The 25,681-nt window shown below is 34.5% G+C and overlaps 2 protein-coding genes across 2 annotated transcripts; one reads left to right on the top strand and one right to left on the bottom strand.

Annotated features, from left to right (window-relative positions):
* Positions 1-1,297: 1,297 nt before the first annotated feature.
* LOC132556299 (proliferating cell nuclear antigen-like) lies at positions 1,298-5,691 on the bottom strand. Its single transcript, XM_060220682.1, has 6 exons — positions 5,287-5,691; positions 4,325-4,422; positions 3,832-3,899; positions 3,010-3,154; positions 1,973-2,146; positions 1,298-1,723 (listed from the first exon to the last, which is right to left on the bottom strand). The coding sequence occupies exons 1-6, from the start codon at positions 5,505-5,507 to the stop codon at positions 1,647-1,649; spliced, it is 783 nt and encodes a 260-aa protein (XP_060076665.1). The 5' UTR covers positions 5,508-5,691; the 3' UTR covers positions 1,298-1,646.
* A 2,459-nt stretch (positions 5,692-8,150) lies between these two features.
* On the top strand, positions 8,151-24,035 carry LOC132556297 (calcium uptake protein 1, mitochondrial-like; the record flags this gene model as incomplete). The annotated part of the gene is made up of 10 exons (XM_060220679.1): positions 8,151-8,185; positions 8,719-9,115; positions 10,538-10,694; positions 10,941-11,103; positions 13,065-13,102; positions 14,264-14,284; positions 20,499-20,607; positions 21,077-21,159; positions 21,909-22,103; positions 23,895-24,035. Coding segments are annotated over exons 2-10 (1,254 nt in total), but the record flags the coding sequence as incomplete, so codon positions are not given.
* Positions 24,036-25,681: the final 1,646 nt, after the last annotated feature.

Below are 25,681 nucleotides of genomic sequence, written 5' to 3'. Positions count from 1 at the left end.
TTTGAACAAGATCCATAGAGTTCTTCCCAAAAAATAGCAATAACAAAACTTGTTTATGGATGGACAGACTGACTATGGATGCAGAGCAATTTGAATAAGCCTACCATCTGATGGTGGGCTAAAAACCAGATACCATACACAAGAAATTAGGACATATATCAAACGGTTTTCAAGACAAGAGCATCAGTGAAACTAATAAATGCTTCATGAAAACAACATTTTCAACAAAGGCCAGTAATTCTATTATCAAGGGATTTGCCGGCCCTAAATTTGGTACAGTGCAGTCTCCTAAGTATGACCAATGAATACACTTGTTTCATGACCCAAAGTTTTAACAAAGAGATCCCAAAGGGATCTTGATGCCCACCATTGTTATTTGCTTTGAAAGTTGAATCATTTACCTTCTCTTTTCTTTTTTCTGCTCTTAATGAGAAAACATTTGAACATGCATTTGCAGAAATATTGATAATCTTCAACTGCCAAATCCAAAATAGCAGCCTGGAAGCCATTTTGTTTCTTCTGATCAGTCCCAAAATAAAACAAGCACAAGGAGAGATCAAAGGGAACATACCCATGAAATTTGAGATATCCATTCAGAAATAGCAATAACAATCTTTACTAGGCAAAATCCAAGATGTCTATCGGCCATTTTGTTTTTTTGATCGGACCCAAAATAAAACGGACACGCGTGTCAAACAGGAACTTAGATATGCAATCGGAGAAAAATCTGCCACGTACTTCTGAAGAATTGGCAATAATTAACATTATGATGGTGGGCTGAAAATACAAGCAAAGCTTTACTCATAACACGAAATTCTAACAAAGGCCAATAACTCAGTACCGAGGCTTTACAGGCCCCAACATTGCTACAATGCATGTTGTTCTGGTATGACAAATGTATACATACCATTTCAATATTCCAGGCAAAATGCAGACAATTTAATGCTTAGGACGCAAAATTTAAGCAAAGGTCAATAACTCTGTATTTGAGAGGGTCAGAGGTCCTGAATTTCATACACTGCACATTCTCTTATTAAACATTTTGAACTCATCATCAGGTTGAGGATGGCCTAAAAACCCATCAAAAATGTTTCAAGCCATTTCCAGTCCATCAATTAGGACAATATCGATGATCACCGCCCAAAGGTTTGTCGATGGTGATGCTGACCAGAGCTCATCAAAGCTGGCTGTGATATGAATCATGTATACACATCAAAGCCACTTTGACGACTCCAGTACCATCAAATCTCTGCTCCAAGTTTCTTCCTTGAAAAATTACAAACATAAAGCAAGATGGTATGTTATATTACAAATTTAATTCTCAATTTACTTGTCAATACACAAAACAAGCACATCTACAATGTGAAACATTGTTGAAACAATGAATAACAAATCAGTCAAAACATAAATCTTTCATATGGCAGTTCACAATGAGTAATGTTTCACATTGATCATCTCATCACTTCAGTAAGAAAGTTTGTAATAAGATGAGATAAATTCCAAATCAAAGCCTTTTCAATGCCTTCAAGTTTTTGGTCTTTCCATCATTATAAATAGGAAATTCAGAGTTCAAACTTCATCCAAGGATATCCCCTCCCCCTTAATCACAGTGCTATCAATATCAATTTATTAGCAACATAGTCCATTTATTCATCTTGGTCCTCAATCTTTGGAGCAAGGTAAAATCTGAGGTAGCCCATATCTGCTATTTTGTACTCCACAACTGAAAAAAAAGAAGAAAATTTAAGTCTACAAAGCCATCTGTCATTGGCTAAAAAAATTCTGTATACACTAGTGAAAACTGGAAATATTACCAAAACCTGATAAAGGTAATCAGATTCTGCAGTGCTGTTTCCAATAATCAAAGTCAAACCAAAATACTTGTATTAAAAACAAAATAAGAGACTTCAAACTACAACACACAAAAAATTACCAAAACGCTGCTGATAAACAAAATAACATTCATACATACCTAAAGGGACATCTTGTGACATTGACAAAGTCACCTGAGGTGACAATGCAGTAGCTTTTGTAAAGAAGTTCAAGTAGCGAAGTGCAAAAGTCAAAGTTACAGCCTGGTTCATCTCAATGGTTACATTATCTTCATCTTTGTCTGCACTCGAGTTCTGTGCTAGTTTCACATTACCTAGAAAAGAGAATCTTCTGTTGAATTTGTGAACAATAATGCAAACCTATAGATAAATGCAGTTTACTAAAACAGGAAAGGGCCACTGAATCCAATATCCATATAAACCGACAGCATATTCACATACCGTCTTTGCATCCGCTCTAGTATTGATCACGCATAGTTACATATTCCGAAAACCCAAAGTAGATTTTAATGAACAGCCCTACTTAATATCAATCAAGTAATGAAAACATGTTGATCACTGTACGGAGTAATTTTTCTATTAACCTCTTATTTTCTAAAACAGCTTATATGTTGTGTGTAATAGTAAAATCCCCTACTTAATGATGCCTCATGTTGACTCGAGGACAACTTAAGTGGAGACCAATGTCACTATATCCTTTTCTCTAAATTCTCCTGCATATTCTTTACTGGTGGACACACAAAATGAACGCTTCAGGTATTTAGATTATAACAAGATTCTACCAAAGCTTAAGAGCCGAGGATAACAATGAAACATCTTCCACGGGCAACCACACCTAAAGACAGGAAATATCTAATAACCCCAGGGCTCTCACACCCCATTTTGGGACTGGGGCCCAGGGCCCTTAGAATTGGGGGAAATAGGGACGTTTTCCTTAGAATTGGGAAAACTTGGGGTCTAAATTGGGGGAAAAAAAACTATTTTGCATTGGGAATGGGGCTGAATATCGTCCCCAAATCTGGCAGATCGAGAGCCCTGAACCCTCATCGTCCCACATAACTAATGCATAGCACAGTGCCCCATTGCCATGTATTGTATATGTATACATCCTACTGCTAGAGTGCTTTTACGATTCCTCTTCATACAGAGAAAGTATCCAAATTTAAGTTCTGTATACCTGTGCCCAATTCTCCACTTGACGAGAACTTCACACCTTCTTTTGTACAACAGACAACAATAGATTCTCCAATTTGACTCAAATCTCTGCATATTCTCTGGAATTCTGCTGAAGGAAGCTTCACAACACAGCTGTATTCTGTGTCCTGTACAAAGTAAAACCTTATTCAGTTATAATTAATGACATATTTGCACAGACAAATATATACACGTTTAAGATGCCTTTGAAAATGTGTTTTATTAGACCCATCCCTCCCCCCACAACTACTTGGTCTAGTATTTTGTCCATGCAGTCATTAGGAAGGTCAATGCCATGAATGGATTAATGACCCTATTTTTTTCTGTCTGTCAATGAACCAACCAGTGTGGGACTCCACTAAAATCTTATATGCCTGAAACTTATGTATAAACATCAACAAATGTCCTAAAGCCTATCAATACACTTCTTATTCTTTAAACAGAATAAAGATGAATACTTTATACAGGACGTGATTGATAAGACTGTCTATTGCCATTATTTATTGTCAGGCTGTGATTAGGATTTGGTCAGCAACAATGTGTAATGAATACAGCATGATAAGTTAATGACTGATCATCTGATTCTGATGTATTATTTACAATCTTCATTTGGTTTTTGTGAGTGTGCAAACTTTATACAATTTCTTTTTACCAATTTCCGATTTTTTTTTAAAATGCACTAATGGTGCATGACCTTCCTAATCATGTTACATTAATTGAATGGAACACTGGCAACAAAGCTTTCAGGCACTTTAACCAATTCAAAACCAAACTTTCCCCCAGTTACTTCATAAGAGATACTTACAGGAATACCCAGTTGTTCGGTGTCCAAATCAAGCAACTTCATGGCATAATCTGATACTTTTTCATTATCTGGAAAAAAAATTCAAAATTAAATCACACAAGAGGTCTTTCATACTGTAAACAGTCAAAATATAACTTTCTAAAATGTTGCCGACAAGTGGTATTCAAAATACTGAATGAATATTCCAGCTCAAAACACTGAAGCCTAGAACTAAACTGACATTTTTCACTCATAATATTGAAAATCTGAAAATATATTGTTCTAAAACAAAAAAAAATAAAGCATATGAAAGAAAATGTTTTTTCATTACAGTGAAATTTTTTTTCCAAGACACACATCAAGAAAAATGTCCTTAAAATTCTTCAACTTCAAAGTGGTTAAAGTATTGCAGGTAGCAAGAAAGACGGTACTGGACAGTGATCTAAAACCTTACTTGAAATAGTTTACCATATACTTAATGCAACAAGGGGTAACAAATGTACTCATTACTCACTTGCAGACTCAAATATAAACATTGCAGTGTCTGGGTTGTCCTCTGCTTTTATTGTAATTATGTCATCATTTCCTGAACACTTCAGGATCTTTGACATGCTGAAAAAGAAAATCATTTTGTGAAAAACCTGCTATTTAATCGAGATTCATTTTGTTACTTTATACTTCCATTACCATAAGCTACTCTTCCATTTTAAACAGCAGCCAGTATGAAATGCATGCAACAGCTCATTTAAAATATCTTGTAATGCAGTGCTTTTTTTGTACCTTCATATCTTAATAATATATACATTATAAAACTATGATAACCCAAGATGCACTTTTCTTATGTCTTATTTTTCCTCTTGCTATCCATTGTGGAACTGCTATGGAATATACAAATATAGGCAAGACCTCTTTTCTTATCCATTGTATATGTAATTGTATATGACATTGTATTGTTGATTGCATTAGCAATAAAAGAGTTTGCATAGCAATTACTACAGCTTGCATTAATATACGGATTAGACAACGAGCAATGTCAAATTCGGCCTTCTGGTATTCCGGAACAATTTGGTTGGGTTATTTCATGTAGTCTTCAATTTATCTACAAAAGCTTTCTAGTATTGGTAATGCTAATTTATTCTCTCACTTGTACACAAACATTTTAAACAGCTCGTGTTCTTGTATTAATTGATTTTAACAGACTTTGTTTAGTGGTGTTTTTCCCCCCAAGTTCGGCCTTTTTAACAAAGATACTGCTGTTTACAATATTACGCGGGAAATCGAATTACACAAAGCGAAAGTTAATTTCATCATGATATACCAAGTCATAACTGATACAGAATCGGATAATTTGATGACAACATAAATCATACTAAGGGTATAAATCACATTGATAATTGTCAAAAGAAATATCAATTTCATGTAGGTTAATGTAGTTTATTATTGTCGGGCAGGGAAGATGGACCATTACATACTAACCTTGCAAGATTCATACCCATGGACAAGTTTCTATCACATCTGTATGTTTCGAAGCCATCTGAACGAAGGTTGAGTGACACAAGGCTGACATGTGAACTATCCATAGCCTGTAAAGCTATTCCAGTACTGTTGCAGTCCCATATTGCTTCCGTAAGTAAGTCTTTGATGGCGTCCAGAATTTTCTTCCAGAGAGAACCTTGTGCTAGTCGTGCCTCAAACATTTCCCTACACAAATTTAGTAGTTAACCTTTAGAAATAATTTGCCACAAACCTAAGTTGTGTATTACTAAAGTAATCTTTTAGCGTACTAAGCGATGACACGGATTATAAACCCAGCCTTTCTTTCTCCGTGACTACCTCCTCTTCGTTGTTGTGGTATATGAATGAACTGGCGCCAAATTAATAATGGCGGGAAATTGCTCGTTCAGCATTATTGGAAGACACGATCACATGACTACATCTCGAAATGCTTGGGATTATAGCGAGATTTGCCAAAAGTCGGAAGAATGTTTGACAGGAAAGAGCTATCTCCGAAACGGGAGTAAACAAATACTAAGGGGTTATGAAGGTATTTTGTCTTTGTATATCTTAAAACCATTTTATTGCACTACTTAACTTTATGCAATAGTTGTTTATAATATATCTCTGATAACTGCTTTTGAGAAACAGATCAGAAACTTAATGCATGACGCCCTATACATGGGACTTTCACTGACACTGTTAAGTTGTACAAATCAGTAAAGAGGAAACTGTGGGGGGTGGGGGGGTGTACTTGGAGGCAGATCTAGAGACAAGGCAATGAGAGAGTTACATTTTTATTGACCGTGACCATATGCATTCGATTCCTATCTGCCTCCATATAGCTTTGATCCGGAAAGGTTTTGCCTGCGGTTCCACAACTCGCATTCAATACACAGAGAAATGTATGACATTAGTTAATATACACATAAAAAATTGGTATCGATGTTTAATATTCATAAGAAATTATTAAAAATCCTTTGTGTTTCAATGAATGTATTGATATCATAAAATTTCCTGATAATGTACAATAGGCCTATATTGGTATATCAGTTACTTGTGTGAATGGGTATGTAAAGATGACCAAGTATATTAGAGGTTCATGACAAGATACTTTGACAGATGCCTTGCAACAGATAGCATAATAACATTCGAACATTTATTCTGTCTGACCATCAGCCTTCTATGTGAGAAATAATTAATTGTATATGCCCTTAATTCTATGATGATGAACCAGCTAAATTTTGGATTTTTTTTTTCTGTTGATTGTTTTTCTCGTTCATTACAAATTATATAAATAAGGAAACCATTAGCCCACAAAATCTTTATCCTCACATTCATCAACATGCTAATATCAATTTTCAGTATTGATATGTAAAAGAAATTTACTTTTAAATACAACAAAGAATTGTGCACGTGAAAAAATTCATTATGAAACAAGAAATATTCTATGGTAGTGAGCTGTTCAAATCTCCATTCATCGATATGTCTTCTCATTACTAGAGTAGCACCGGATGGTTAATTCTTAAATCTGACATATAGGTTTCCCATGGTCCTTATAGGGTTTTGGCCACAATTTTTGGATTTCATATGTTCTGTTACAACATAATCTGAATTGCGTTCCACTGATATGGTCCTGATCAAATAGGTCCCGATATCTGTTTATAGACAGTCAAAAGTACTTGTTACGCATGTGTGAGGAATCAAATGTGGTTACCTAACATGTGGTACAGGTGAGTCAACCTGTAGGTCTTAACATCTCTGAATACTTGATTATGGTAAGCTGTTACTACTATGAAATATCTTTTTGATATATAAGATGGAATATGATTATATAGGTGTTCAAGATATTTCAATGATTTCGGCTTGGGAGTTTTGGAGGTATAAATTTGTTTTGAGACAGAGGTATTTTTACTCGTATACATGACGCATGTTCTCAGTTCCATACATTTGTATGTGTGTCAACAATTATATTGTAAACTAGAGAATATTGTTGATATCCAGAACTAATTGATATAAAAAAATATATGAATCCCAGTGATAGTTCAGCAGTAAAAGCATTTAAACTAAATGACTCAAATTCCTGTACTTATTATCCCCTGCTAAACGCGTTTGCGGGGGTTATTAAATTGGGGTCCGTCAGTCCATCCAAGTGCTTTTCCCGGCTATAACTTCAAAACAGTGCAACTCAACTTCACAAAACTTTCTGCACATATTAAGTGGGTGCCCTATTTGTGCCTTTTGCTATTGGCGTCATTTCACTTTATATATGTTTTTTTCTGTTTCCATGGAAACATAGTCAGATAACACAAAAAGAGGCTTTTCCAGGCTATACCTTCCAAACTGTTCCACTCAACTTCACAAAACTTTCTGCACATATTAACTTAGTGCCATAGTTGAACCTTTTGCTATTAACAACATATCTTTTTATTATATATTTTTCAGTTTTTGCAAAAATATAGTTAAAAACCTCAAAAGAAGGCTTTTTTCTGAGCTACAACTTCAAGGCATTGGCCCCTCAGAGTGTGATCATTATCATTATTATTACATGTTTTACATCTCTTACATAGTAAATCTTTTGTTGCCTGAAGATAGCTGTTATACCTGAAAACGTTACTGAAACACATTTGTAGTGTTGATTCTATATTTTCAATTATATCTCTATATATATATATCTCTAATGTTGAAGTTGAGGAGATGTGAGTTTATTATTTTCTACAAGTGCTTTCACTGTAATAGACCTTCACGTGCAAAGTACTGATACATAAGTGTGTGAAGTCTCAAATTATTACAGTGCTATATATAGCATATTTGGGTTCTGACTAGGTCGCCATGTAACTGGATATAGCTGTGTCTAGCTGTTGCTTCCCTTAAGATTTAAGTAAGTTAAAAAAAAAGTAGAAGAAAACAAAAAACTTCATTTTTTGCTGTAATACATCATTATGTAAGTGATAACTATATACAAGGGTAGGTTTCACTTAAAAACAATTTTGAACATTTGTAAATATAGTTTTTGCTTTGTGTTTACTTGTCCATGGTTAGTGTTAAGAGCAAATGATAGGACAGAAGACAGTGAGGGAAAGATCAAAGTGATAAGTACCTAATAATGAATATACAGTGCTGGGTGCCAATACCCATGGTGATGTGAGTTTGCCTCCTTCTATTTGTGTGCTGTTAATATCTGCCTTTTACATTCTGATTATACACAAGCTTTCTGAAGTTTTATAGTCTATATTTTCACCTGTGATATGGCAAATTATCAATACACTGAGGGAGAAATTCTTAAGACACTCTTGTAAATCTGGTGTATTTAATAAAAGAGTTCACTCTATATAGTTGTCTGAAGTAGTATGGTCTTATGAAATGATATGCACTATATCTACAATAGTTCTAATAAAACGTTTAATTTTTCAGGTCTAAACAATGCCGTAAAGAGCTGCCGATAACAGAAGAAATTTAGAATTATGAGGCGAGAAGTACTAAGATGGTGGATGAATATAATGAGAGGGCAACTTTTCCACTCTCATTATACATCCAAAGCTGGGATTTCCAGCAAGCACTGGCATCAAGCTGTTTGTACACAAAACAGAGTGATGCTGAAGCATTATGGTAGAAGTTTTGCTTTCAGAAAAATGTTACATTCTAGAGGTATAACAACTACATGTTCAAAGTGTGTAAAAGATGAAACATATGCTCACAATGAAAGTGAACAAGGCGCTGACAGGGTGAAAATAGGAAACAAAAAGACCTATGGAAGGGCATGGCTTGGATTGCTGTTTGGAATTGCTTCTTTTATTCTGGTGACCAATCCGTAAGTAATTGATATATATTTGAACTTGAGTATTTTAATCTATTTTCTGTTAACAAATCACTGTATGCTTTTGCAGTTGCTCAAAAGTATGAACATGAAGAAGAATTGCTGGGTGTACATGACAACCTTGAATTTCAAGAGCAAAACTTGTTATTTCTTGGAATGCAATTGTACATAGGTTCAGTTTGGGTTCCATTTGATCAATATTACTGAGGGTAGAATATCTATATGAAATACGTTATGATTCTCTGGTTTCCAGTTTTATTTGCTTGTCAAAATTTTTGAAAGGACATATTATAACATTGTCTGTCCATCTCTCTATCTGTCATAAACTTTCAATTCTCCAAAGATCTCCCATAGTTTGTGTCCGATCTTTTTCAAACATGGTAGGCTTTCAGGGCTCTCACACCCCATTTTGGGACTGGGGCCTGGGGCCCTTAGAATCGGGAAAAAATAATGGTGTTTTCCTTAGAATTGGGAAAACTTCAGGTCTAAATTGGGGGAAAAAAGATACTATTTTGCATTGGGAATGGGGCCGAATATTGGCCCCAAATCTGGCAGATCGAGAGCCCTGACTTTTAACCACCATGACGTGGAGTGGTGTGTTTCTGAATGACAGTTTGCTTCAAATGTGTTTGGTAGAGTTACTGCCGTTTTTGTTTTCATTTTGTCAGTATGTCCTGATCTCTTCCGTTATTCTACCAATCTCTTTCAGACTTGATTGGCTGCATCACCATAACATAAAGTTGTGTTTTCCTTGAAGATAGTTTGATTTGACTGTATTTTAAAAGAGTTACTGTCAGTCATTTATTTCATGATGTTAAATATGTCCACAGATCTCCTCTATCAGTTTTCAAGTGATTTTGTTCAATCTTTCCAAGTTTCATAACTTAAACATTGTTTGATATAACAGCTTTTTAATGAGTATCATCCAGTTTTCATCTTTTTTTATCACATCAAGATATCTCCTCCCTCATGATCAGTTGTTAGCCAACTTCATTGAAACTTAGTCAGCTTTAAAACCACAACATGAGAAGATGTTCTCATGAATGGCATTCTGATTCAACAATTTTTGAAATGTGATTTCTGTTTGTTCTTTTTTTGCAGCTGTTATCTTGTCCAGAGATTGATTCTGTCAGTTTCCAATCAATCTCTTTAAAACCTAGTATGCTTTGATTTATCATACAAACAGATTTAACACTGGATTTTTTTTCTGAAAGTATTTATTAGATTTTGCTTAAATGTTCACCATGTTGGGACAGGATAAAAGTCCAAGGCAATATCTTCACTACTCTAACAGTGGTCATATCATAATAACCATAGCACTGTGGTAGATAATTGTTTTTTAGATACCTGACATACACCATATTATTTCATACACATAGAAATATGAAATTGTTGAACTGTTATACCTGTATTTAGGATGTTGCCCTTGAAGACTACAGTCCATGCCTCTACGGGAGAAGTAGAAAAACAGGATTCTGCAGAGGTAGTTGAAGCAAAGGAGGAGGAAGACGAAGAGGGGGGTGAACAGACCGAAAAGAAGAAGAAGAAGAAAATTGGTTTCAGGGACCGAAGGGTAGTTATTCATATACAATTCTAAATGATCCATCTTTAAACTGAGTTAAGAAACATTTATCTTATCAGAAAGTTTAATACATGTATAAACTGAGTATCAACAGCATATTTATCAGGTAGTTGTAGCTTTCTAGCTACTTATAGTTTAGTGTTGTTCTATCGTTCTTACCACTTCCTGTAAGCTTTGTGTGAAGATTTCATACATTAACATGTTATGATCAAAAGAATATTAACTGTTTTATTGCAGATTATAGAATATGAAAACCGCATTCGAGCTTACTCTACGCCAGATAAAATATTTCGCTACTTTGCAACATTGAAAGTTCACCAGGAACAAGGTGACTGGGAGGTGTACATGACTCCAGAGGACTTTGTACGTTCCATCACTCCAGGAATGAAACAACCAGAGGGTATGGTTATTTGATTTGAGATACTTCTATATCTAGTAATATCAATTGAGCAGCACAGTGGAAACCACTTAATGTTATGTCACTTTCCACTTAATATTACGTCTTCTTGAAAACTGATTTTTATTCTATACACTCCATTTATTTTAACATCTCATAATGTCACTTATTTTCATGTGGGTAAACCCTATTATCACTTCATTTTGATGACTATCACAAAAAACTACTGGTAAATCACATTTAAGTGAAGACAAGAACGATGGGATCATGCCTCAACGGCCATACGTCACACCTGGATGCGTTATGTAAACATCGTCACTGCCCTACTAGCAAACTTTTCATATCTTGAGTCACCTGAACAATTCTGATGTGCTGCGGAAACTTCCTGAAAATCAGTCTGTAGTTTTCATTCCAGGATCGATTTCAAAACAACAAGGATTTCTTTTCAAAAGATAAGATGTAAAAACCATGAACCATAATCAATGAATTGTGTTTGGTCTGCTTCATTTTACAATTACAGATGGGACACTAAATTGCGGCATGTCAATGTCGTAATTATGAATGTCACCATCATTAAATTTACATGAACACATTTCTGATTCAAAGGATGATATGTTAAGATATCTCATCTGAACTTCAAGTATCAGGAAAAGAAGTATGGATTTATTGAATAGAGAAGATTATCACACATGCCCTGAAAAGCTTCGCAGGGATGCTTATGTCATCTTTCCCAAATGATTCATTCAGGGAACACAACAAATCATTTGTTGTTTAAGTTATAGTGAGCACTGGCAAGGTGACCATAAAATGTTTTAAAACAGGGTTTTCCCTGTGCCATTTTTCACAACATCTGATTGGCCAATAAAAATAGCCACTAATATAACAACCAATGAAACATGTTTTAAAGGTGAACAGTTCACACTTGGTTGGCTCTATTTTCTCAGCAATTCTCAATCTTCAGAATACATTTTATCAAAGTTGCAGAGGTACACACTGTATGAACATCCACTTTGAGATGCTGTGAAGCCTACACAGTAATGGATGGATGAATCATGTGGCAAAATATCAGCTGATGACACTGTAGTGTCAAGTAAAATTTTGACCATGTGTAAACTGTAAATATAACACAATTGTTCACGATAATTTATGATAGCAGGTTAGACATTTTAAAGAATAAACAAACGAATGTAAAGGAAAATCACTCTTTTTACGGGAAAAGACCAATCAAATTACAAATTTTTGTCTTCAAACTATTCTGTTAGAGACAAGTTAGTTGGTGCATCTGAAAGTTAAATGTCATGATTAGACGTCAGAAAAAATGTGTCAACTATTAATGTCACATCACTCATATTACCACAATTCCCCCTGATAAATGGAACATGATATTAAGCTGTTTCCACTGTATTATTATTTTTTGGCTCGGATAATTGACAGCAATTACTTTAGTTACAGGTAAACTTTTGCAAAAACAGAAATAATGTAAGGGAGAGGAAGGAAATAAAATTTGTTACAAAATTAAACTGCTAAGGTATATTCTAGTTAAATATCCACAGTATTGAGGAACTCATGGTGTTTCAGAAACTATGAAGGAAAGACTGTTTCAAACTTTACCATAACCTGTAATAAACTACATTTTCTACTAGATCCTACCAAGCATAGAATTTATCTGTTGCTTTAATCCTTTCTTAATCTTGTAAAACAACCCTGATAAAATGAATCATTTCTTTGACCAAACAGAAAGACAATTGTGAAATTATGGTCTCAAACTAACTCAAAACACACTGAAAAATTATAGATAGAATAACCAGTATTTGCAAGGTCTAGAATATTGTTTATTAAACTAGATTAATTAAGATTTTAAAGGAGAAAAATAAATGATAACAGTATCATATCTGTCCATTCTGTTATATGTTATAGGTAATATGCACATGATTTATACTAAATAATATGTGTTTTCTTGTTAGGTTTGGGGTTAGACCAGTTCATGAAGTTTGATCCCCAGGTATGTAACTTCAACCATAATCTGTACAGGTCTGGTGGTTGGTTAGGATTCAGCTTCTGTAGGTTGTCTGTGTGTAAACATACTGATAACAACCCACACTGCTACACATCTATTTGACAACTTTTAATGCATTAGGATATAACTATCCTACATAAGGAATTATGGTTTCCAGTTAAAAATCACCAAAACTGTTGTAAAATTTTCTGAACCTATCTTTTTAATCATAGTGTCACTAGAATTAACTTTTGTACATTTTAACATGAAAATATATTTTGGAAGGTCAAGTAAATGCTTTGTGTTTATGACAGTATGTGTTGTTATATCTATACATTGGTTTATTACTATAGTGTACTACTAAACCATTCTAATACCTGTAGCTGTCATACTTAATCATCTAGATACTCTTATAGGATACTGAAACTGTAGAATTTTGTGATAACTTGAGGCAAGGTTTAGTTCTGGTTTCATACAGTTGAATGTCATATCTTTAAGGAAGGCTTAATGTAAGGACTTCAATATAATATTCCAAGGGAGGTAGATTTGAACTACGTTTATCACAGATAGAAACAAACAGTAGGAGTAACATATGCTGACTTTGCTGGAAATCAGTTTTTATTTATTTATTATTTTTTCTAAATGGAGGAATGATGTAAAAGCTAGATTTTTCTTCACTTTTATCATATGTCATTAAACTGTGAGCTTACCCATATTTTTATAGAATACATGCTTAAAAATTGGCATAAATATTTCAGTTATTCATGTATTTGGAGATATGTGTATTGTAAGCATTGGTTTCTGTGATTCACCTAAACTAAACATCTGCATGTATAGGGAAGATCAATGCTCAGGTTGGTAAAGAGACTTTCAGATTGTATTATATGGTCATAATTCAGTGTCAAATATTATGATGTGATGGACACATGCAAACATACATGTACGTATTGAAAAGGCTGTCTTTTTCTCCATGATTCTTGTATTACTTAGATGTTTCAAGGATTTTATTTTCTTCATTGAAGAATTGTGCTATAGTCGAAAATGAATTGAGACATTATTGAAGTGTAGTTAAAGAAAGCAGTAGTTCACCAGGCTTTAGGGGAGTGTGTACCATTTGTGTATATTAGACTTTGATGTTTACTCTCTATCTGTCAACACTGCCTGTAGAAGGACGATGTGCACAGCTTGGTAAGTGGTGATTGGTGACTGTAGCCTACTTACAACTACTAATAACAGTAATGGTTCTTCAAACCTACAGTATATGTATACTAACTTATTGCTTTGGTCTTCATTTATATTTGTTTGCAATTTTTTTTATTATGAAAATTTATTCTTTTTTTTTTTTAAATTGTAAGTGTTAATGATGTTCAGGATATTACCATTCTGTATGCATCAGTATATCTTTTGTGTACATATTATTACATATTTTCCTCTTTGGACCCTTAGCATACTCAGCTGTAGATAGGAAGCAGTGCCAAGCTTTCAGTTCTTAGATTAGGTTTGCTTATTATTTATAGATTTTACAATAAATTAAATAATTCACCGTTAGAATTGTGGAGCACTTTTATAAGATATTTGCGGTGATAATCTGTTTCAGGCTGTACGGTTTAATCAGAATATGGAAAGATTGGGTTATTTGGTAATACCACATTGAACTAGCAATAACGATATCGGAAGTTTTGTATCCCACACCTACCTCTTGTATATGTCAGTGATATATTATATAACATTTTATGATGTTTAACATACTTAATGCTGGTCACATATATGTGTTTGTGTATATACTCTCCTGTCGTGTTGTTATATCCTCCAAGCTGATAAACTGAAATGCTTAAAATGATGGGTGAAAAAGAGTAATCTCTCTTATCTAAATAAGCAAGTTGTCCTAATGATATGTATTCCTAACTTTCCAAAATAACATCAAAAGATAATTGTTGTTAGTTTACCAAATAGCAACTCTAAATTAATTTCTCTCTTGGTCTTCCTTTACTACTTTTAAAGTGTTTGTTTGAACCCTCCAAAGCACTGCTCAATGTTTGTGCAAGCCAACTGTTGCCTCTCCATTAAAACTGGTCTTTTATGATACCCCTCCATCCCTACCCTACTCCCAATAATAACAATAATGGTTTACACAAGCTTGTATACCACATAACACTCTCAGTCCAAGGGTCAAGGTCAGTTGCTAGTCTGAATGATCCTGACAAATCTTTGAATACAAGTCCAATATTAAAAAGTTGATAGAATATATGAATGATTTGCCTTGCAATTTCTTCTGAAACATTGCACAAGGTCAAGGTCATAAAAAGGGATGTGCTTGTTAAACTGTAACATGTTTTCAATTTCATAAATGTATTTATCACTGTAAAATACAGTGACAAGTGAAATTATCAAATTTTAATGAATTAATCTTGTGCTTGCAAAATGCATGCATATTATTCCCCACCCAATCCCAAAAATACCAACCCCCCCTCCAAAATGTTGTTAATAATAACAAAGATGTCAAACCTCAGTACCATTCCTGGAAGTTTTTGTTTTGATAAAGGACTTGTATTTGTCTGTTTTATACCCAACTAAGAGGACTAGCAGCACTGCTGCTGAGAAGAGGTTGAATTATGAGTTACGACTATAACTGATCATATCAACATTTAAAATATATATTTGAATAGAAGTGCAATTTAGATTGACATATTGTTCTGTTTTGTTGATTCCTTTAGGGGTCAAAGGTGAGTTGTTGACACTGTTAATGATTCTATAGCCTACTAAAAAGAAAAGAATACTTGGCTAATCCAGTTGTGTTCCTCACATTTTCTTTTTAACTGGTGAAGTTCTATTTTCTTCTTGCAGCATTAGATTATTGACCTGTTACTAGTATTGATTTTGTTGTTTAATTATTAATCAGAATTACATACTTTTAACACATATGAAATATTATGTCAGAAAGAACACTATATGCTGTATCATTTAACATGTACATGTGATGACTTGGTTATATGGTTTACAATACACACGTATACAATTAAAGATTTTCTACCAGAATGACAATTCATTGGAGGTCTATATTACTTTGTCATTTTCTAAACAAGTCATGTGACCTGTTATATCTTTTATTCATTAAAAATTCAGTAAGTATTCTGATTTGATCAGTTAAATTTTAGATTACATGGCTATAAATACACTACATACCTGGCATAACCTCTTGAATTTTACTGAGTTTTATTTTACTATTGATGTGTCTGATTTTTTTTAAAAAGGAAAATAAATAAAGATGCTGTAGTTTACAAAAAATAAGGATGAATGATTATACCTAACTATCTGTCATGTCATTTCTTGTACATGTAATTATTATGGATGGTGAGAGAAATGTTTGTGTAAAATTTCAAACAAATTATGGACATATAATGTTTTTCTATGAAACCTTTACCACTTTGAGAAGTTCCTTTGCCAAACTTATAAGCATTACTGGGGCATATCTAGTACACTGCTCACCATGACCTACATATCTTACCTCTAAATCACCCACAAGCCTTCCCTCTTTCCTAACTCACCCTTTCTTTGGTTTCTACATCCTTAAATGTCAATATGATGTACAATGGGACAAAAGAGGATACATTTTGGTTAATAAGTACAGTTATACAACTTCGTAGACAGCACGGTTTGCCATGAGTCTTTACAACCTGGGATGACAGATTTTTCTATAATATGTAACAGGTTAGTTTCATTATTGAATTGAATATCTCTTTAATTGACAAAGCTTAGAGAAAAAATCTACTTTTTTCTGGCTACAACTAGCCAATAGTAAATTGTTTTGAATAAACGGTATGAGATTTTCTGTACAATTTTCTCTTTTTTTTTATTTTAAGCAAATTTCATTGATTGTTGGTGTTTGAAAGTTTCTGTCATTCCTTTTTCACAACTTATTGCATGCTTGCACATTTTTAAAATATATTTTTTCTCATTAGAGACATAGAGTGTTATTCTAAACTATTGATAAGTATGTAATTGTACAGTGGTAATTATCCTTACTTTCCAAAACGGGAGTCATTTGATTTCCTTAACAAGTGTTAAGATCCCTCCTAAGTAGGCAGATCTCATTTTTTAAGTCGATGAGGATATAATCCATTCAATTTATTTTTAAAAGTGTGTTTTCATTTCTTCTTGTTAATGTCTTCCAATTGAATTTGATATTGTCTACTTCTCGTGTAAAGCATTATGTAAACAGTTATTTATGAAGGTGTACATATATTTTTCCTTTTTTCTCCCCACTAATACTCCAGGTTTAAAAAATTACCTGGTTTATTTGAATGAAATACATCCTTAGATTTAGATTGAGTGACAGGTTTGTTGTTTGCTTTTATTATTAAAGGGAATTAATTACATACACAAGATCCATCTTTTCAGTATGTAAATAAAGTGTTCCTTGTATTACAATTATCACTGTAAAATCTTGACTGACTGACCATTGGATAAGATAGATGATAAGAATCTGTATTTGATTGCATATGATTAATGGGAAATAAAAAGAATTCAACTGTCTTCATTTCTACCATTGATATTTAAAGAATTCTTTTCCTACAGTAAGTCATTCATGATATATACAATATGGTAGATACGAAACAGTATTTGCCACATATAGCTCTCAAATTGTTCAACATTCATTCTTAATTTGTATAGAATTTGAAATACCACAGTAACAATTTAGTATACCCTAGCAGTTTGAATGAATAAAGATTTTTTGTTTTTCATTGGCTGTATATCCTCTAGACTACCCAGTATTGTATACAGACCCTTCTTTGACTTTCCCAACGTTTGATGTCTTTGTTAAAGTCATTTTTTTGACTGTTCTTTACTCTTTTATTCTGCCCCCTACATATCAGTATCTTACCTGTGTCTTGTAACATGTACTATTAAAACTAAACCTTATCAACAGACTACACAGACACTTACACTAGTCATCCAGAAATAATGCAATCTACTCGGGTCTACCTGTTTTATTTGCACCACAGAAATATATCTGATATAATCATGGTGAAATCTAAAAGTTCACATTAAGACATTTTTATTGTTCTTGAAAAACTTTCAAGGTTGATAGCGGTTTTTTTTAATTGCCTGTTTATAGTCCAATCAAATGCAATTGATTATTCCATCATGCTGTTTTATGTTTACATTTCATACTTTTATTTTGTATCAAAGAGATCACAGGTATCAGGTATTCTCTGATCTTCTTCCCTATATCTTTGACACAGTGAACATATGGTATATATTGAGAGAAATATCTATAGATTCTAACACTCATAAAGTCACAATTTCACTATTCTCTTTCAGACACTTGTATTCACTAGCCCCTGACACTACACCACAAAAGTCATCTTTGACTCACTTCTCTAGACTACCCCCTGACAAAAACCACAGCAGTCCTATCTCAGTCAGTCACTCACTTTTTTAGACTATCCCAAAACTCTAACTAAAGCAGTCCTTTCTCATACTCTCACCCTTCTTGACAACCCTCATAAATCAACATCCTCTCCCTTCTCTCGACTCTCCCCAGACACTAACTACTGCAGTCCTCTCTCAGTTACTCACTTCTTTAGACTACCTCCAGATGAACTGCTGTAGTCCTTTTGCAGACTTGCCTCTCTAGACTACCCCAGACACTTCAGTTCTCTCTCTCACTTCTATAAACTAACCCTAAACATTAACCACTGCAGTCCTCTCTGACTCTCACTTCCTTAGACCAACCCAAGACACTAACCACAACAGTTCCCTCTTAGACTCTTACTTCACTGCAGTCCTCTCTCAGTGACTCACTCCTCTAGACTACACCCAGATACTTACCACTGCAGTCCTCTCTCAGTAGCTGACTCCTCTAGAATACCCCTAGACACTAACCACTGCAGTCCACTTGGTGACTCACTCCTCTAGAATACCCCTAGACACTTACCACTGCAGATCTCTTGGTGACTCGCTCCTCTAGAATACCCCAAGACACTAACCACTGCAGTCCTCTCTCATGGTGACTCACTCCTCTAGAATACCCCCAGACACTAACTACTGTAGTCCTCTCTCGGTTGCTCAGTTCACTAGACTACACCTAGACACTAACCACTGCAGTCCTCTCTCGGTGACTCACTCCTCTAGAATACCCCAGACACTTAACCACTGCAGTCCTCTCTCAGATTCTAACTCCGCTGCAGTCCTCTCTCAGTCAATTACTCCTCTAGACTACACCCAGACACTAACCACTGCAGTCCTCTCTCATTCACTCACTCCACTAGACTACACCCAGACATTAACCACTGCAGTCCTCTCTCAGATTCTAACTCCACTGCAGTCTTCTCTCAGTCACTTACTCCTCTAGACTACACCCAGACATTAACCACTGCAGTGTCCTCTCTCAGATTCTAACTCCACTGCAGTCCTCTCTCAGTCACTCACTCCTCAAGACTACACCTAGACATTAACCACTGTAGTCCTCTCTCAGTCACTTACTCCTCAAGACTACACCTAGACATTAACCACTGTAGTCCTCTCTCAGTCACTCACTTCTCTAGACTACTTCAAGACATTAACTACTGTAGTTTTTATTCAAAACACTTCAAGTCTCTTTCGAACACAAAATCTCACCTGACTGACTACTATCATTTGTATAGACAATGACTTCTCTATCCTTCATCTTTGATTCTTTCTATCATTGTTATACCTAATTTGCACTGCCCTACAGATTGAATCTTCACTGCCCTTCGTGTTTACCTTCTCCCCAATTACTACCAGATGACATTATATGTCCGGTTAAATTCTTTATTATCCTGTTTTATAAGAACTGTCTGTAACATTTACATACATTGTATCGTATCAGAACATTTGTAGTACTCTAGCCATTAATTTTGTGTGATGTGTGATACAGATTTTTTATACCGCAGTTCCTTGTTAACAAAATAGGGAAAACCATACTGATACTGACTCCTCCATAAAGTCATGTGTCATAATACAAGTTATAACTGTTTCTTATAAATATTTCCCTCACTCAAATCCTCACCTATCTGTTTGACATGAAAATTGTTTGTCATACAGAGTGTTGTATTGCTGTATTTTAACTAATCATCACCAAAACAACAGGTGCAAGAAAGAGGACTGGGTGATAATGTCATAAATGATTTTATTTATTTACATTTTTTTTATTATTATTATTAGACTCAAGTAATGAGAAATATGAAATAATTTTTCACCTGGTAAGCTATATGTTACATCCTCTCCACATTATCATATTCAAGACTTCTGCTTAATTCAGAATTAAATGAAGTTTGATTTTGGAATAATGCTGAAAATCCAGTAAAACTAGAATGTGTGGTTCTGGCTTTTAGTGTTAACTTGAGCTCCTTATTGATGTTTTGTTTGATATATCCAGCACAACAAAGCAGAATGGAAGATGGGAGAGGATAGCATCTTCTATCAGCTTGGGGAGAGTGGCCTCATTTCCTTCTCTGACTACATATTCCTTCTTACTGTCTTGTCAAGTAAGTAAATTATCAATAATATGAGATTACAAAGACCATTCCCATACCTCAATACTTCTCTGTACACAGCAAAAGGAATGATAGACGAAATTACTGTAGAATATCACCATACCTCTCTAGTACATAGCTGTAGGTATGATAGACTGACATACAATAGGTCATCACCATACCTCAATACTTCTCTGTACACAGCTTCTAGTAAGTTTTTAAATTCATGAACAACGAATGTAGTGTGGGTGAACAGATACAAGAAAGAGTTTGAAAGCCATGCATCATCTGTTGAAACACAGATCACATTTGGCAATTATAAATCTTTCGAGGGCAATAAGACTCCACAGTATACCCAATGTATTTCAAGGTTAATGAATGTGTCGCAAACAAATGTAACTGCATTACTGATAATGTGATGTATATTTGTATGATGTAAAATCCTTGCTTACAATATAGTTAGAATATTTTCTGATTACAGCACCGCCCAGGAATTTTCAAATTGCTTTCCGCATGTTTGATCTAGATGGAGATGGCAATGTGGATGTTGAGGAATTTCACAAGGTTGATATACAGAATTTCTGACATACTTGGCCATTTATGTGTTTGCACTACAGAGTTATTGCCCTTTGTTAAAATTTTGTGTCTGGCTTGCGTTGAAACTAGGATGGTGAACCTTGGCATGTACATTGATCTTATTATATAATCTCTATGACTGCCTAGTAACTATTCATGTTGTTTTGACATGATGTCATAGATACATGTCTCTGAAGTCAGGGCCTGCAACCCCATAATCACAGTTATGGTTCTTTATTAAAATTTCATGTCTGGAGCATAACTGAAACTTTTTATTTTAAAAAAACTTATTTTTGAAAACATCTTTAATGCCTGTAGTCTTTAAGTATTTGCTTATCTTCCACACAATTTATTCTAACAACTATCATGTTCATTGCTGTAAGTAACATAAGAAACAGACTGGGTGAAATATGCATAAACATATCGGACACAACATATATGTAACATAAAACATTATTCCTTCATTTACCAATCAGTATTTTAACATCTTTTGTCATTAATATGACCAAATACATGATTAGCAAACAAGGAAAACCTTCAGTAAAATTATTTTTCTTTGAGGATTTTTTTTTGTTTTGTTTTTGTTTTGAACATAAACCAAGATTTAAAACCTCTGAAACTATGTTAAGAAACTTGGAGAATCATTAGATACTGATACACAATGCAACCACTTGTTTGGATCAGTCTGTGACCTCTACTTGTCGATATTAAAGGATTGTACAATTTTGAATTTCCAGGTCCATCAGATAATCCGTAACCAGACTAGCATAGGCATGCGTCACCGTGACCATGCTGTAACTGGGAATGTCATGAAGGGTGTGAGCTCAGCTTTGGTCACCTACTTTTTTGGACCAGAGGGAAAAAAGAAGCTGACCGTACCAGTGTTTCTTGCCTTCCAACAACAGGTTCAAAATGAAGTGCTCAGAATCGAGGCAAGTGAACACCTCACTGATGTACATAAAGGATCTTAAATGAGTGGCCATGCCATATTGATTTTGTTAAACATGTTCATTCTTTTGATATTTCAGGAGCCTTTATTGGGTATTTAATTTTCAGATAGGATGGATGAAGTTATAGCCTGTCGACACAGCCCCAAGAAGTAGATGTTACTACCAATCTTAGCTCTCTGATTGGTTAAAAGTTTCCCACACCCCTAGCAGCATATGTATGCTATAAACAATCTTTCAAAACATTGTTAAGCATGCATGCAATGGCTATGAGACAAGCAAATGTTATACAAAAATAGTGAAATTGATTGAAATCTTCAAGGCATGGTGGAATCAACTATTCTTAATTGATGGAAAGGCCTTCAGAGGCCAAACCAAAATTGTAAAATTCATCAACCCAGGGTCTCACATTTTCCCTGGGGAGTTTACTGTGATTTAATATATGAAAAAGTCAAATAGTTATAAAGAAAAATTATATTTTTAACATAATTTGTTTATTTTCTATTTGAAATCGTTTAAATTTGGTTAGAATTAGTTTTAGGAGATATATTTATTGACCTCGACTGACCCATTAGGGCTGATTGGCAGGTCCAAAAATGGTTCAAATTAACTGAAATTTCAAAAATCATCTTCTCAATAGGTAGATAAAGTAGTACCAAATACTCTTCATGGATGGAAGTGTCCTACAGTGCTTCACAGGTTCACACCAGCAGTTGCCAATGTCACATTTTGTCAAATCTTAGTGAAAATGAGAGGATAGTAGTCATTTATGTAATATGGGTAATAATGGTCATCAGACTTATCCAGGTAAAAATACAACCCAATTAACAATTAGTGTCATGTCACGACCACTAATCCCTTCCAACCTGCAGGTTCCGGGGAGACAGTATATACATATAGTAGACAATAGACTAGGCCTCTTACAGGTAGCCCTGGGCATTGGGGACATAACAGATTTATATGAGTTATCACAAACAACCTACCTATTTTGATAGTTACATGTATTTCATTTAACAAACACTAGGTTTTTTTTTTCATAGATTAAGGTGTATGTAATGAATACACCTGCAATTTATGTAAGATGTATGATAACACTTACTGGAAAGCTTGATTTTACAGTTCTAATGCATTCATTTAATATACATTTTTCCCCTAGTTCTACCAAAATCGTAATGGTTGACAAACAGAAAGTTTGGCATCATTTTAAGACAGAAATCAAAGTTAAGTCTGGTCAATTTGAATAGGCAGGCAGTTCAAACACGTGATTTTTTCAGTAAAAGCAATGATTTTCTGTCAAGTGATAGTTTGAACCCTTTCTAGTCCAGGATTGTTTGTACCTATAAAACAGATGAGGATATTCAACATTTCTGTCGTACTACTGGCTGCAGTGTACTTTGTCTCTGCTGTCTTAATATTTATATATGATATATGTATCTATATACATGTATATACATCTCTCACAACTGTCAGCTTTGAAGAACCATGGCAAAGTCTTGATCTGCACACCATATATCAAAGTCATTTTAAACATGTGATACACATAAAGTACTACAGAAGTAGATGGGATTTTGGAATGGAATGTGAACACAAATAGTAATACTTCCAGCAGTGAGATGCTATTGTCACTGGTAAAAAAATGTTAATTTTTATAGATACCTTTTATTATTTCATTCTGAAAATGTTTCAGATTGATGAGTTCATTTTGTAAAGACTTATAACTACTATTGTAAAGAAGTGTCAGCAACATTAGTAAACCCACATAATCTCTTTGTTTAGTTTGACCGTTATGATCCTGAGGATGGGAAGATCCAGGAAAAAGATTTTGGAAGAATTCTTCTTACTTATGCTGGATATCCAGATAAGAAAAAGACACGCATGCTGAAAAGAGTTATCAAGAAGTTCAAAGAGGAACCACAGGTATGAAACACTGCATCAGCTAGTAAATACTTTGTTATTTCACTGATATCCTTATATCATATTGTTAAAGGAGCCACACCAAGCTAGCCTTAAAATTGTGATTTTTTTAAAGATTTTTTTGTTGGTCAGTGTATATCAACAATAGGCAAAGAGGGCCTGCACTGCTCAGCTTGGGTATGATGATAATACAAACAAAAACTATCCATACATATCTCTATATACAAATATTTTACTATGAGATAAAATTTATTGGCTTAAAAATCTTTCCCTGCATATGGAAGTGATATACAAAATCTTTACCTTGACCTAATTGCCCTATCCACCATGCTACCATGCTACCAGGGGGCCCAAGAGCAACATTTCAAAAACCCAATTTAATTTATTCTCCTGCATCAAATAATTTTACAATCCAGATTTTGTCAAAATACATTATATTTCAGATTAGTACAGGGCCTGATATTCTTAAAGTACAAATTTCCATTTGTAAATTTCTTATAGACAGATTTACATGTAGTCATGAAAAAGATAAGGCAAAGAGTATCATAATTGGTCGATGATATTCTTAAAGTACAAATTTCCATTTGTAAATTTCTTATAGACAGATTTACATGTAGTCATGAAAAAGATAAGGCAAAGAGTATCATAATTGGTCGATGTTTGTTGTCAGCACTGAACTCATAGGAATATGATCTGTTTGCAGTAATAAGGCAGAGACTCGAGTAATTAGTGAGAGCTTTACTTTTGTAACGTGCACCCTATGGTAGCGCGCGTGCACGCCGGGTCTCTCAATTTAGACAGAGCTACCTGCTCCGGAAGCGATTGGAATTCCTCAGCTACCTGGCTGAGCAGTTGAACAATTACTCAATTTAATAAACAATATATCTATACACTACAACAGAGAAGGACAGTACCTCTGTCCACCATGTCACCATACACGAGCCAACAATGTGTCCGCGGTACGTATCACGTCGCCTAGGCGTATGTTGCCCAACAAGGCTACCACACACCGCAACACTAACAGACTGTCAGCACTACAACACTGCAAGCACGTCCCTTATTACTGAGCCGACCACCGTACAGCTCCGACGTCGCCTGCCAGTGTCCTGTTATTATCACAGTACAAAGTGTTGTGCCAAGTACTCAGGAGATTCTGGCGTACCTGACACGTCAACGTACTGGCACCGACCACACGTAACAATAACTGTTACCAGAGCTGCCTTATTCAGGCAACCCCTTACTCAGGAGCTTCTGGTAACAGTATAATTGAACTGTGTGCTATAATACTTTATTACCTGTGATATATCCGACCTTCTTCCGTCTGTCAAAATCTTCTTTTTGTTTACTGGTTTCAACCAGTATTTACATAAAATCTTATGTATTATTCTGGGTGTCTCCAGTATTTTCCTTCTCAATTAATACAGCACCAAAACCCACAAATACGCAAGACAAATGTTTTTATTTATTTATACAGGTATGATTACACATTTAGTAAACACTAGTTTCATGAAAACATAAGTCAATCATCGATAATTAAAATAATTAGGTAGGTGGGGAATGATACAAAACAGGACGTATACAAAACGTTACATGAAGGGAGATAACTCTAACTGAATAAAATCGTCACACTTTCTATCTATAGATACATC

The sequence above is a fragment of the Ylistrum balloti genome, unplaced genomic scaffold (genome assembly GCF_031769215.1).
Source record: "Ylistrum balloti isolate Yb309-2 unplaced genomic scaffold, AGI_CSIRO_Ybal_v1 Utg370558, whole genome shotgun sequence".
Classification (NCBI taxonomy): domain Eukaryota; kingdom Metazoa; phylum Mollusca; class Bivalvia; order Pectinida; family Pectinidae; genus Ylistrum; species Ylistrum balloti.
This window is presented reverse-complemented; position numbering and strand designations above follow the sequence as displayed.

Excerpts from the sequence above, each read along its gene's own strand:
- LOC132556299 (XM_060220682.1), bottom strand. The coding sequence starts at position 5,507 with ATGTTTGAGGCACGACTAGCACAAGGTTCTCTCTGGAAGAAAATTCTG. Across the intron at positions 4,423-5,286 it reads ATGGGTATGAATCTTGCAAG|CATGTCAAAGATCCTGAAGT; the intron begins GTTAGTATGTAA and ends TTTCTTTTTCAG. Across the intron at positions 1,724-1,972 it reads GTCACAAGATGTCCCTTTAG|TTGTGGAGTACAAAATAGCA; the intron begins GTATGTATGAAT and ends CTTTTTTTTCAG.